The 15000-nt window shown below is 45.8% G+C and overlaps 1 protein-coding gene across 2 annotated transcripts in view; it reads right to left on the minus strand.

The window, feature by feature from the left end:
- LOC105889255 (guanine nucleotide exchange factor VAV3) overlaps positions 1 to 15000 on the minus strand; it is a 77147-nt gene that overhangs the window by 4002 nt on the left and 58145 nt on the right. For both annotated transcript variants that reach the window (XM_031584365.2, XM_031584366.2), the window contains exons 20-25: positions 13550 to 13680; positions 9238 to 9303; positions 8536 to 8570; positions 7996 to 8112; positions 5408 to 5495; positions 4300 to 4429 (exon numbers count right to left, since the gene is read on the minus strand). In XM_031584365.2, coding sequence (XP_031440225.1) covers positions 4300 to 4429; positions 5408 to 5495; positions 7996 to 8112; positions 8536 to 8570; positions 9238 to 9303; positions 13550 to 13680 — 567 coding nt within the window. The remainder of the gene's footprint in view (positions 1 to 4299; positions 4430 to 5407; positions 5496 to 7995; positions 8113 to 8535; positions 8571 to 9237; positions 9304 to 13549; positions 13681 to 15000) is intronic.

Below are 15000 nucleotides of genomic sequence, written 5' to 3' on the forward strand. Positions count from 1 at the left end.
CTGACATGTGTGCACCTGCTAGCAGTACCAGCAGTGAAGCACGATCCCTCAAACCATCTGACTTCCCATCTGACTGCTAACCCTCCCCACGCTACTAATCCAACCGTGTGTCAACACACACACAATATATCTTTGCAATGTCTGTGTGAGGCAAGCCAGTGCTGAAGCCAACAGCAAACACCTTCCAGCTGGTGGTCATGTGTTTCTTTAGTTTTTTTCTTCTTCTGTGTTCCAGCTCTCATACAAAAACAACACAGAGGCTATCTCGCTATCCGATAAGATATCTTTCATTGCCGTTTTTCCAGTGCAAAGATTGTTTTATTGTATACCGTATATATATCTGATAAGACTTTGAATTGTTTTGAGAATTCGGAGGGAAAAAAAAGAGATAAGAGTACAGATGGTGAGGAAGAGAGAGATTTAGATGACATCATCAGGATGGAACTGTATGACACAACAATAAAGATAAAAGGGATGGGCCCCCAGGCCAAACTAACCGCACCAGAGTACCAAAGGAATCTCCTGATCGTCAGGTTTTGCCTGGTCTATAACCCATATGCAGTTCCCAAAGCAAAACCAATAAGGTGCACAGTTAATATAACACTGCCTGACAACAGACTTTTTCATCTGAGAAGGTTTATGTGTCTTTTATTTCTCTATTCCACATGGGAAAGTTCTAGAACACATTCTTTTCATTTAGAGCCAAAACAGTATTATTGTAGATGCATATTTCATGTTCCGTTGTATTAGGCACATTCACCATTCTATGATTCAGACAGGGATTCCTTTTAAGAAGATACAACGGCACACAGCATCTCTCATTCCACCCACACCTGGAGATGTCTTTTCCCTCTCCGTCTCCCTCTCTCTCTCTCTCTCTCTCTCTCTCTCTCTCACACGCTTTCATCCTCTCTCGCTCACTTCCTACTGATACTGAGGTCAAACTCTGTCCTCTGCAGAGACGTCCGCAGGCATTTCTCTCTAACTCTAATCCCCTGCCTAACTTCCTCTCTCTGTCTCTCTCCCTCTCTCTCTCTCACCCTCTCTCTGTCTCTCTCTCTCTTTCTCTCTCTCTCTCTCCCCCCCTCTCTCTCTCTCTGTCTCTCTCTCCATCCCTCTCTCTCTGCCTATCTCTCTCTCTCCCTCCATCCCTCTCTCTCTCTCTCTCTGCCTCTCTCTCCCTCATCCCTCTCTCTCTCTCTCTCTCTCTCTCTCTCTCTCTCTCTCTCTCTCTCTCCTTCTCTCTCTCTCTCTGGGCTCCTGGTGAGCAGGAGTCTGTATGCATGTATTCATGAGCTCACTGCCATATTTCCCCTAGAAGCCCCCTTTCCTGGCAGCCGCACACCCCTGTGATGTCAGTGCCCGCACACATGGAGGCAATGCATCAATTGGTTGTCCACTCTGCCATTTCTGCAAGAGGTGATGTGTGTGTGTGTGTGTGTGTGTGTGTGTGTGTGTGTGTGTGTGTGTGTGTGTGTGTGTGTGTGTGTGTGTGTGTGGCAGGGGACTTCAGAACCTTTCTGTAACCACCCTAACTAACCACACCAAGCACATGCAAACAAGCACATGTAAAGCATTCCACCATAGTCTCCAGAGCTTTTGTCTATGGTGTGTCTGTGTGTCTCTGTGTCGGTGTGTCGGTGTGTCGGTGTGTCGGTGTGTCGGTGTGCCTGTGTGCCTGTGTGCCTGTGTGCCTGTGTGCCTGTGTGTCTGTGTGTCTGTGTGTCTGTGTGTCTGTGTGTCTGTGTGTCTGTGTGTCTGTGTGTCTGTGTGTCTGTGTGTCTGTGTGTCTGTGTGTCTGTGTGTGTGTACATGTGGTGCTGACTCTTATTCATAATGCAGAATATTCCAGAATTAAGAATCTGACACCAGAGCAGCTGCCTCCCTCCCTCAGTGTATTATCAATGGGGGCCTCAAGATAGGCAAACCCTTGCTGACTGCTGAGATTATTATATATAGGAGAGAAAGGGGTGGAGGAAGCCCCCACCACCACCACCACAAACCATCAGCCCTTCCACCTCTACCTCCATCTCCACGCCATCCCTCTCTCATGCTTCCTCCTTATTATAGAGAAAACTAATTTGCAGACACGGAGCGCATGTGTGTACCGTGGCCTTAATGAGAGGGAGCTGGAATCTGAAGGCACAAACACTGACCACCACCTCAGTCGGAGGGTGTGGGTGGTGGTGGTGCTGGTGCTGGTGGGGTGGCGGGCGGAGGAGGAGGAGGAGGAGGAGGAGGAGGAGGAACGGATCCCCAGCTGCATTTTAACTACCTGTACATCATATTAGCTCCTCTCCTCTCCTCTCCTCCAGTAGCGCCAGAGCTATGGCTTAACCAGGGGCTCGACTGTGATTATTATACAGAGACAATCTGCCTTTAATAAGCTGGATATTAAAATGGTGGAGAAGGAAGCCCACCTGGAGACGTGCCCGATCAAACAGGGTTATTTCTGATTCGGGGTGCTAGACGTCTCCAGGTGTTCGTGCAGAACGAATGCACTCGCAAAAAAAAAAAAAAAAAGGACTACTATTAGCATTCATGAGTAAACGCCAACCATAGATGCCAGGGAAGGCGGCGGGAGAGAGGATGGAAAAAAAACATACATGCGTTGCATTGTTTCATGACAGAGGACCTTGGAGCGTGGGAGAGAAAAAGATAGCACAGAGAGAGAGACTGAGAAAGAAAGAAAGAAAAAGAAAGAGAGGCTAATAGAAAAGCAAAAAAATCTAAAGAGAGAGAGACAGAAAGACATCCCACACTGCCAGCTGCCACTGGCAACCTGATTTGGGGCTGGCACATTCGCATTCACATCCACCTTCTTTTTGTTTTGCTTTTGTTTGTATAAATAAATGAACCTTTTTGACTGACAAGCCCTTCTAAATGAGCATGGTGTTGCTGCGCGGTGGCTACATTCTCCCCCTTGCTTAGCAATGCGACCCCCAGGAATTCAGCGAGCGTATTCTCTCCCCCAGTCGGCACACAGTGACATATGGCACCACAATGAGATCTCATCTAAGCACTCATTGTCATGCGTCACAAACTCTCAGTCAAATCCGTGGCTACACGAATGCTAACGGCACCCCGCCAACACGTTTAAGCATTTCACCATCGTCGGGACACTACTACTGAATAAATACTGGATACTGAATACAGAAATCCACTAAATCGAAATAGGGTTTATCAACAGCTGTGGATCCCTGTTCTTTCCATGTTTTTATTTGAATGTGATAGATGGAGCCCAAATACCATAACATTTACAGTTACTGTACCTGCAATTGCCGACAGGCTCGACTGTGACTGTTTTGTAAAATCTCTACTTTACCCAAGCCTCCATATTTCTTCTTCAGAATGTCCTTGTGTGTTTTCTAAGAGAGTGCCTCTTGAGCAGGGGGCTGGACACACTGAGATGTGCTGACCGCTAATGGCTCCCCTGCTGTGTGATCACCTGCCTGGTGGCCTGGCTTTCATTGGTTTTGTTTGTTTTTTCCTGTTTATTGCTGCTGGTCAGATGGATAAACCAGGACAGGGCTGTCCATTTGTGCCGTGCTCACAGGAGGATTCAGAGAGCTCCAACTATTTAATGACAAGACTTTCCAGCTTGCGCATCCATAGCAACGGACCTCGCAACCCCACATACCAGCATGACAAAAAGAAAAGACTACGATTTTTTGTCAACCTGACCCTGATGTGCCAGAAAGACCTATATTGAGAAGCACCATCAAAACAACCTCAACTCTGCAGTGCCGACATCACAAAGGTACATCACTACCATAAGGGCAGGGCAGAAGTGACACAGGCTATAAACACATCATTGAGTACCACATCACACCAGAAGAAGGTTGTAGTGAGTGATAACGAAATACAGGTTAAGCCCGTAAGTGCTCAACACTGGCATATAAAAGTCACCTATTTTTCTCTTTAAATCTGCCAGTGTATGCTTTCAGTTATTTGAGACAGAATCAGGTTGAATATGTTTCTGTAATGTAAATGCATAGCTTTCATTGCCCTCCATGAGACCTGCATTACAAACACAAAGTCTAACGTTTTATATATTCCATTCCATTTAACATGCATGACGCAGGTCATACCTCAGTGCGGTAAATGCTCGAATCACTTGTGATAGCTCTGTTACGTCAATGTTAAGAGAAAACCTTTAATATGCACTGAGGAAAGCCATTGGACACAGAGCCAGAGAGAGAGAAATGATGTGTGTGTGTGTGTGTGTGTGTGTGTGTGTGTGTGTGTGTGTGTGTGTGTGTGTGTGTGTGTGTGTGTTTGGGAGGGGTGGTCACTCACTGTTGCTTCCAGGGCGGTTGCCACGGTGCATGACTGCATTTTCGGGCTCCTTGTACGGGAACTGCAGTGTGGTGTCCAGGCTTTTGAAGCCTTCCCGTAGGGAGTGGTGTTTGTAGTATTCTATCAGCTCCTGTAGCACGTGCAAAACACAAGACAGAACTCAGTTACAAGCAACACACACACACGCACACGCACACGCACACGCACACGCACACGCACACACACCCACACCCACACGCGTGCACACACAGGCTGTTGGACACACCACAGAGCCAAATGTATGTACACACATTCATATATACACACACACACACACACACACACAATCCCATAGACTTACACATGTACATATACAAACAATGCCACAGTGACAAACTTGGCTGTCATGTCCCTGCTAGCATGCCACGCTAAATACTCATTGACTGCATTAAAACGTCAAAGTCCTGGAACAAAGGCCCAAAGAAAATACCTGAAAAGATTTGATAAGACAGCCATATGCACAATCCAATAATGTGCCTTTAAGTGGCATTTGCTAAATTTAATCTAAAGCTGCTTTCCAGAGTAAATGACAGGAGGCACTTCGGCTCCCGTATAAAGTATCAGCTTTACTGGGCACTTTTATGAAGCTCCACTAAATGTAAAATGGATGGGGCAATAACTGGCAACTCATAAGCATGTTAAAAGAACAAACTGCATGCGAGAGAGAACGAGAGACAGATAGAGAGAGAGAGAGAGAGAGAGAAAGGGAGAGAGAGAAAGAGAGAGGAGGGGGGATGACAGACTGTCAGAGACAGAGTATAATTTAGGAGAGAGAATATAGAAACTCATTTCCGTGTCTTGGGCCATCTTCATAAGCCATGTCCAAACGTAGATCGGTAAATGCTGGATCAGTCCATGTCTTTGTACCTTTCCAAACCTCATCATTAGACATTAGAGACCAAACGACCAGTAAATTAGTGGTGTAAGACCTTTAATAAGTGCAAGGCCTGGGACTAACACTGGCTATGTGGAGAAGCACTAATTTTCCTTTCCTAACAAGTTCAGGAAATGACCTTGTTGGTCGGAGGCTCGTGGAGAGAGGCAGGGAAATAAAAGCCACCACACTCACTAATATACTCCTGAACTTCTTATTCTCGGCGATGTGGAAGCAGCCCTCCTTGGCCAGGATCTTGATGTGCTTCACGTCGTTGTTGTACCTGAGGACGATAAATAATATATGAGTGTAATTTTCTGGCGATCATTGCGATCGATACGGGCCCTTTCCCCCCTGGGAGGGAGAGAGCTGCCTCCTTAATGCATGGGCTGAACAGCTTCTGACAGGGAGCGAGCGAGGGAGGGAGGGAGGGAGGGCTGGGAGGTCGATACGAGGGGTGAGGTGCTGAGGTGCTGTATTTACCATAGCGGAGGTGCCCAGGCACAACCAAAGTGGACAGAAGGAGAGAGACAGCCGAAAGGGAGAAGGAAGGAAAGAAAGAAAGAAAGAAAGAAAGAAAGAAAGAAAGAGAGAAAGAATGAATGAATGAAAGAAAGAAAGAAAGAAAGAAAGAAAGAAAAACAGAGAGCACACCAACATATAGTCTAAGCACACCACCAGCTGGGCATCTAGAAATAAAGTCGGCCATTTTGCGGTGCAGGCACAGATCTTTGTCCTCCCCCACACAACCCCCCCCCCCCCCCCTCCCCCCAATCTTCATTACTGTCGGTAATGAGACTCTTATTGGCCTGACTGCAGAATAAGCCCTCTGATCACAGCCCTAATCCATATTGTGTGGAAAGGCTAAAAAGAAAATATCCAAAGGGGTGCCCGTTGTTAATTTGAAATGCCAAAGTTTAATTTAGAGCAGCAAGTTTACTCTATACCCTTTTCACTTGCAGTGTGTGTGTGTGTGTGTGTGTGTGTGTGTGTGTGTGTGTGTGTGTGTGTGTGTGTGTGTGTGTGTGTGTGTGTGTGTGTGTGTGTATGTGTGTGTGTGTGTATGTGGTGGTTGGATGGGTGTATGCACTTGAATAGCGAATAGTGCATAGGCACTGCATATATTCGCACATATTCACTATTCAACAATAACTGAATAGTGAATATATGCATATACTTTCAGTCATTCTTGAGACATGACAAAAATAAGATGCAAAATTGAAAAAAATACATGATAAATTACACTGCATGTATGTGTTACTAATCTACAGAGATATGTTGAGGAACGACCTCCCAACTTTTCTATCAGAATGTCCCTTTTAGTTTTTTTTGTCAGCACCATCAGAAACAAATACATTTCATCTACATGTAATGGCCATTTAGGTATTTTTTCTGTTGATACTCCTAACAGACCCTACTTCATCAGAATAAAGTTATCGAAAATGTTTAAACTATTTCCTCAAAAATCTAAAGACGTCGTTGACAAAACTATAAAACGTATCAGAGCCTGACTGACGTGTTCTGCAGAGGTGAAATATGGCAAGGGGTCCTTCAGAGTGACAGCTACCCTTGATATTGCCTTATTGTGTTACATTTTAATGAATGTCAGTGTTGATAAAAATAGGGACACAACTGTGTAACCTAAAAAAACCTCATGTAATTTGTGTCATTTGGAAAACAATCTTGCTCATACAAGACATTTTTAAATGTTGCTTTTGATGAAAAAGTCTCTTTTTAAAACACTTTTTAGTTGTAGTGAGAGTAGTAGTAGTTGTTTTAGTTGTAGTGAGAAGTCATTAGGTGTTTTTGATATAATATGACTAAATAAAACTGAGGATAATTGTGTTACATCCATTCTATAATTAATCCTTCATAACATTTATTAAACCTGAAGACAGTTAAGATTGCTGGACCAGTGTTTTGTCTCAAGAACTGCAGCTTTTTTGATGAGTGCAGCCATGCGTTCTTCCATTCAGGTTCGTCTCAGCGGCCCTGACACACACTTGACTCCACCAACCCAGCAGAACCAGCTACTGTCTACATCAATGCGCCCTCATTTGTGTCTAATGGAGTTCCAATAAATATGTTGAATCGTCATATATTTGACTCTCTGTCTTTGTGAGGTTTAATAGCCTTGAGTCATCATCCGGTAGACCCTCTGGCTCTATTCAGAGCAGCACCGTAGCGAACGCAGAGGCAATTAAGACCTCGTGTCTGCTGCAAAGGGGTCCACTGAAACTCATCTCTCTCTCGAGAAAGGAAGCTAAATGTGTGCAACTCCTGGAGGAACTTTGTGAGAAGGTTCTCTGCTCTCCAGCGGCACATTGATTGCTGAATTCACCCTCAGTTCTTTCAGAGAAAGAAAAAAAAAACGAGCTGGAGTGTTCACACAGTCACCGTAAACATTGTTACAGGACTCGGTCGAGTAAATGATTTACCCCTAAGTCCTGGGATGTCGCAATGACCTGGCAATTTATCTGACCAGACGTGGTCGTTACTATTTACAAGCGTACAGTCCAAGATAAGATACTGGAGATCTGCCCCGATTTAGTCATGACCCTAATCTAAGACACCTGGCGTCAATATTCAAAATGTTTCTCAAGGGCTCAATCAGCTGAAGTGTGTTTTGAACCAAATTGTAGAAAGGGTTCCCCGCAGGAACCCAAGGGGGTCTCCCACCCCTACGCTGTAGGGAAGGGTGGATCTCCCAGCGATGGGAAATAGTTTTAGTCTGTTTTTCAAGGCCACGTACGCACATGGTGTGTGTTAGACCGCAGACTCACTTGATGCTGATGGCGTACTCGGTGCACTCGCGACTCCTGTGCCGCACCAGGTAGGTGCTGTTGACGCGGTTTATGAGCTCAGCCTCCGCCTGCTGCCGCTCCATCAGCCCAGCGAACCTGCAAAGGTCAAGGGTCAAGGGTCAAGGGTCAAGGGCCAGAAAGCGTCAGGCACATTTAAACCAAGGCCGTTCTGTCTGAGGAGGCCAATTAGAGTACCAAAAGGGGAAAAAAAGCCTGTTTGACCCACGTAAGGAGGACCGTGGCGGATTTCTTTAAAAATGACACTCTAAATGGCTACTTTCCGATTGCATTCAAAAGTGTGACTCAAAATAACTGAAATAACACTGCGGCACTCTGCAGTACCGACAAACTCTGTAATGCAGGCACTCTGGGTCCATTCAACAGTGACAGCCTAATGCCATTCGTGGCAAAAGAAGAGCTGTCAGGACATCATCAGCGCTCCAGACTCCTTTTGAAACCGTGTCATGTTTTTGTTGAATGGGAGAAAAAGGATGGGGATCAACAACAAAGACAACTTACCATGGCTGGCTCGAGTAATCAACAGGTTTGGGAACCTGAGCAGAGAGAGAGAAAGAGAGAGAGAGAGAGAGAGAGAGAGAGAGAGAGAGACATATTTCTAATCACACTGTAGCTGCATATGATTTCCCTCCTCTCTGTGGCTAGGAGCTCTGTGCCTGTAGCCCAGTTTTCAAATCTCTAACAAGAAGCGGTTTTCCAATTAACCCCATAAATGCCGTAAATGTCTTTCTTATCACAGTTGCAATGTGTGCACAGTGATAATGGTGTTTCACTGCCATACACCCTGTGATTGTACACCTCGTGCCGTGGACTGCCTGTGCTGCAGAAAACAGCAACAAAAAACACCAATCACTCCATAACCACTGAGACTGTGGACTAATGCAGAACAACCAGAGAACTTTATTTGAACTCTATTTAGCATTCAGCTCTGGATTTTATTTTTTTCTGTAGATTTCGATGTATATTTGTTACTTGAGTAGCAAAAAATGACTGACCCCGAGGTCAAGTTTATGTGTTTAGGCTCAGAGAACATGCCTTTCTACTTGCCTTAGGCCAATTTTAGTTTTGAATTTCTGAATGATAGATGTGTCTTCCATGGAAGGAGCTCAATATGCAGCATCGCTTATAAAAGGTATTTATTTGCAGGCCGCAGTCTAAACAATTATTATGATATGCACCAAACAATGAAGAATTTATGCTTACACATGGACAAGGCTTCACTGCATCGCTTGGAAAGAAGCCAACTTCTCCCGTCGACAGGATTCTGCCCTGGAACCATGACAGATAATTGCATTACATTTGGCTAGTCGACTCCCTCTCAATAATTCAGCAACAATTAGCTTGCAACACGCAGACGTACAAATTTACAGCCAGAGTTAATTATTGTCGAAATGGCATTCGCAGAGAGTGTGAGTGTCGAGGAGAATCAAAAATAAAGTGACGTCTCCATGATAATGAAGCCTCCATGTCATCTGCTGGAGAGGCGGGTTAAAAAAAGATACAGTGAAAAATAGACAGAGCGAGAGACAGAGATAGACAAGAGGATAGACAGGCGAAGCTGAGATCAGTAGAGTAATGGAAGACCTGCAAAAAAAACTGCAATTAATACAGCTACTTGGGTTTTGTTTTTTAGTTCTGTTAATGCATATGTAATGGTTCAAATATCTGGGGGCGTTTTACATACACCTGACAGCTTAACTAACAGCACACCACGTTCTAACTGTCGGCTGTCTTATGGTGTATTCCAAACCATTGTTTACAGGGTGAGATGTGTCCTTCTGGAGCCTAAAGGCAAAGATTTTGGAATGGTGAAAATGTGAAAATTCCCTTCCCATTTTTCCTATGCTTTCTTCACATCTGTCATCCTACAATTTAAAATGAGATGCTTGAATTATCATCAAATATGCCAACTTTGTTGCCTACAGTGTTGCCTACAGTATCGTGTTTAAAAAATAAATAAATACATTCTCACCATGTCACAAGAACGGCAAAATATCATTCCTCATTAACAGGTTTTTTTTTAACAGACCACACTTTAGCAGATTTCTAGAGCTGTGGTATGGTAGGCCTTCTATCTAGGATCAACACTGTCTGCAATTTCCACAGACATTCCACATAAAGTGTTCCTAATTCAATTTAGAATCTGTTTGAAATAAATAAAGCTTTCCCTTCTTAACATGTTTTTATTTTTTTAAATGTCGGTTTATGTGAATATCACTAACTGGCGTGCAATTGCATCTTTCTTTTGCACTACAACAATTCGTGTTCTACTGTACTCTATTTAGGTTGGAATTCATGCCATTCACAATTACCCTCATTAATTAGATCATTTTGATGGCTTTTTTATTTGAGATCTAAAGTTCACAGGAGAGAATCTGTGTTCAGGTTTGTTCAGAGACTATTAAACAATAGTGTTTGAATATAAGTATGCTTCCTTTGTGTCGATTCTACATTAATTCAGTGATTTAACATTTAAATATCCATTATTACAAGCTTCAGTCTTAAGAAGAAAAAAGGCAATTACTCGCCCTTGTGAAACAGAAAGAACAAAAACAGGTATGGTGACAATAGAATAAAGAGACCTCCAGTGTGTTTATGAACAGGACTATGAAGTGCGTAGGCAGTTGGCTTGTGTGACTCGAACGAGTGACTCAACATGTGGCCTTCTGTGTGACAACTTCAGGAGTCCGAGGCTCAATCTCTGAGACGGCCTGAATGTTTACACAGATTAGATCATCTGATATGAGTAATGATTTCATTATTCGACGATATCCAACCCAATGAAGTCATAAAGCTGACACAAAGGTCCCTCCCGCTTCGGAAGCTCGGAAAGGTACAAAAGTGTTAAGAGTTAAGTGCTTGGGACAGGCGTCCGTGTAAGGCTATCTCTCCTCCTGTTGCCTCCATATTGTCTTTCAAGATGTGGCCTGCAAAAAGCGCATTTCTCTCTCTCTCTCTCTCTCTCTCTCCCTCTCTCCCTCTCTCCCTCTCTCCCTCTCATCTGCGCCCCCTTCTTGGGACAAATTTGATTTGTAACCCGATCCTTAAGCAGCCACAATGCATTTAGCGTAATGACATTTTATCAGTGCACGCGGAGGGGCCTCTTCTGTGGGCCGTTTGCCGCAGCATCGCAGGGGCGTGTGATAACGATTAAACTCATAACCTCGCCGGAGTAAACAGATGGCAGGTAAAGGGTGAAATGAAATTACCGTGATTGATTGTATTTGTCTGGCACCCGGCTCTGAAATAATTGTCTGCCGTGTTGCCCGGGAGACTAACGTTCTGCGTGCGCGTCCGTAATTCCGTCCGGGTGTCACCACCGGGGGGGGGCTATGTAGATTAGGCGGCCTTGAGGGGGTGAGTGGTTGGTACGGCACGCCATGAGTGCAGTGTTATGGCGTGAAATGTCATTTGGCTGGAGATAAAAATCCAATAAATCAATAACTAAAGCCACTATCAACCAGCTGGGTGTCGCCAGCCCTAAGCGCCAGCCTTCACTGCTCCTGGACGACATTTAATGAAATTAAAAAGCAACACTGGAAGAAAAGAAATAAATGAATGAATAGATAGATAAATGTGAGCCCAGTGGGCTTATTAAGAGGCTGAACTAGAGCAAGCCAGGGCTTCTGCCAAGCTCTTCTCCTCTCCTGGCACAGACAGTCTGTTATGTTGTCTCCGTTAGTGAGCGTAGAGAGCTCGCGTGTTACAATCCTCAGGAAATCACACCAAATGCCCCGTTTCCTCCTGGGTTGGCCCAAGAGACCCTGCCTGGGCACAGTGGTGGCAGTGAGTGCCGAGAGGAAGAGGCGAGAGGAGGGGAGTCTGAGATGCCCCCTACAGGTGCTACAGAAGAGCCACAATGCAACAGCTAAAAAATACCTGCCAACAGCAAAATAGGTAAGGTAATAGGTATGTTTGGTAATAGGTATGTTTGGTAAATGGTTTGGTTGATGATAAGGCCTTTGTGTGTGTGTCTGTGTGTGTGTGGGTGCGTGTGTGTGTGTTTGGGTAGCTCCTGCCTGCGCTAGTACATAATACATCTCAGTGTGCATGACGTCCACACGCCCTTCACAATGCCCCTGCCTTCTAGAGGCTTCTACAAAAGACTCTGTACCCTGCTCTGGCCTGTGGTTGTGCGCATAGCAGCTTTTGTCTCTGTCTTATGCACATGTGCTTTGTGCATGCTAAATACACCTAGCAATAATCCCAGCATTGTACAGCTACATGTCTATCCACAACCTCCAGTCTCCACCCTTAAGTGCGTTTAGTACACCTGTAAGCAAAATGAATTAAAATTCATGAAATTAAAGCTTGTATTTATAAGAGAATACATGCATGGAGATGAGGGACCCACAAGGGGACTCCTTGGCAACTCTTCATGCACAACCAAAATTCTGGGTTTATCCCAGAAACAACATGACAAAGGAAGTCCTCAGCATCCAATGTTAACATGGCCACCGAATGCCCATTCTGCCAGAGTGCATATTCAGCTGCCTGGCATGTTGGCCGCTAACACTCGTTAGCCGCGCAAAATGTACAGCTTGAGTCAACAGCTTCGTCGGTGAACAAAAGCTGCAGGGATCAGCTGTCCCGTCTTGCAGGCGTTGCAACGCTGCGACGTGACTGTCTGAGCACGCTCAGTAAGGGGTTAGAGCACAGCTGCCATCGGGCGGCTCTGACTGGGGCCCCTAGAGGCCCCGATCACAGAGAGATGTGTGCATGTAGAGAATGCCATCTTGAACTTGACAGGGACCTGGTGTGTGGCAGGAGGGCCGGTGGGTGAGAGGACCGGCTGCCTCTGATGTTGAGTGAGTAAGGCTGAGAGCTAGAGGCCAGAGAGGCTGGCAGTGGGATGAACCAGGCGTTCTACTGTAGTCGTGACAACGGCATTGTAAGGTAAGTGACAGTCGATCATTATTGGAAAAATAGCTCCATTATTTGTTTGGTAACTAAATGGTGACAAAAATTATGTCATGTCACACCACTGGCACTGTCTCTGCATTGGCCTTGTTTGCAGTGTCTGTCGTTTAATAGAGATAATCTCTGGGTGTGCAGATAAACAGGGCATCACACATGAGAGCGAGTTTGAGAACCAAGCAAGAGGAGGCTATAAATGTGTGCTCAGATGTGTGGCAATACAGGGGCATGAGAGGACAGAGTCTCTCTCGGTGTCTCTCTTTCTCTCACTCTCTCTGTGTCTCTCTCTCTGTCTTTCTCTCTCTCTCTCACTCTCTCTTTCTCCCTCTCTGTCTACCTTTTTGAACTTGACAAAGGACTAAATGATGGGAAGGGGTGAGTGGCAGGAAGGCCGGTGAAAGGACTATCCGCCTCTGAAGTGAAGTAGACAGTGGGATGAGGGAGTTGTTTTCATGAAGTGTCTACAGAGGAGCATGACAGGCCAGTGAAAGTGGAGAAGAGGGATCTTTCTCTCTCTCTCTCTCTCTCTCTCTCTCTCTTTCTCTCTCTCTCTCTCTCTCTCACACACACACACATTCCCTCTCTCTCTCTCTCTCACCTGCCACCAGGAGCTGTGCAGGTCGGCACAGAGAAGCTCGATGACATCACCGATGTGGATGTTGAGCGCGGGGCCGCCCATGGGACTGGGGACGCCGTGGTAGTTACGGATCACCTGCATCTTAGGCAGACCTGAGAGGAAACACAGAGAGGGTATTTTACACACAGACCAAACCAGTGTATGTGTGCGGGGCATGTTTGTGTGCCATTACGATATCTTTGTGCATCTGTGCATATCCTTGTATAAGTCAACGTGTGTGTGTGTGTGTGTGTGTATGCTTTTATGGTGTGTTTAAAGGGGAAAGATGTCCCATGGAAAGTGCAGTGCAGTTTGCTGTGCTCAGACATTCCTTTATGATCAACAGCCAGAGTTTTAGTGCCTTCCGCCTCCCCAGGTGACAGGAGCAAATGCATGAGGATGAGGATGAGGATGGGCTCCAGACGGTGGCCCAGAAAACAGCCCCAGCGACACGAGCAGGTGCACAGCCCCCCCCACACACACACACACACCCCACACACACACACCCAGCCACATAACTCCCCCACCAGCCAACACAGCCCAGCCCTGCCTCATCCCAATCCAAACCAGGGCTCTGATTTGGGCAAAGACGAAGAAACAGAAGGTGGAGGAAGACGACAAACGAGAGAGAGGATGGACGGAGACAGAAAAGAAGAGATGAGAAGAGGAGAAGGAGAAGAGGAGAAGAGAGTAGCAGAGAGAATAGAAGAGGAGAAAAAGAAAGAAAGAAAGAAAGAAAGAAAGGGAGGGCACCCAGTGTGCTTCGGAGAGCCACCATCATGAGTGTTGTTCTTGAGAGGCTCTCGTGCGCGTTTGGCCGGGAAGGCAGGGGCCTGGCAGCCTGCAGGCTGGAGGGGTAGGGGGCTGGAGGGGTAGGGGGCTGGAGGGCTGATTACAGGATGCAGAGGGGCGGGCAGCTCATGCTGCGGCTAATGAGCCTAAGTGGGGCTCCGAGACCTCACACTCCTGGGGGGGACGTGTGCCGAAAGGGTAGCAGAGCGTCGCAAGCAAACACAAACCAAAAGCAGACATACCCGTGGGCACACACTCACACTCACACTATATAATCTTTTTTGTTATCTCTCTCTCTTTGTGTGTGTCACTTGCTCTCTTTCTCACATTCACACACACACACACACACACACACACACACACACACACACACACACACACACACACACACACACACATGCTTATAAACAGGCTGCTAGCAGAAACGAAACACTCTGATTGATCTGATTTCAAAGAAACTTATGTGTGTACTTGCGTGGATGTGTGTGTGTATGTCTGTATATATATTCATATATGTGTATGTGTATGGGTGTGGGCGTGGGTGTGGAGGCCAGTTGGCTTGATGACTAAGGTCCACATGGACTATGGGCCTCTTTCACAGGCTAAAGAAGCCAGTCTGTGGATGCAGCTGTCAAAGGAGA

The sequence above is a fragment of the Clupea harengus genome, chromosome 17 (assembly GCF_900700415.2).
Source record: "Clupea harengus chromosome 17, Ch_v2.0.2, whole genome shotgun sequence".
NCBI lineage: Eukaryota > Metazoa > Chordata > Actinopteri > Clupeiformes > Clupeidae > Clupea > Clupea harengus.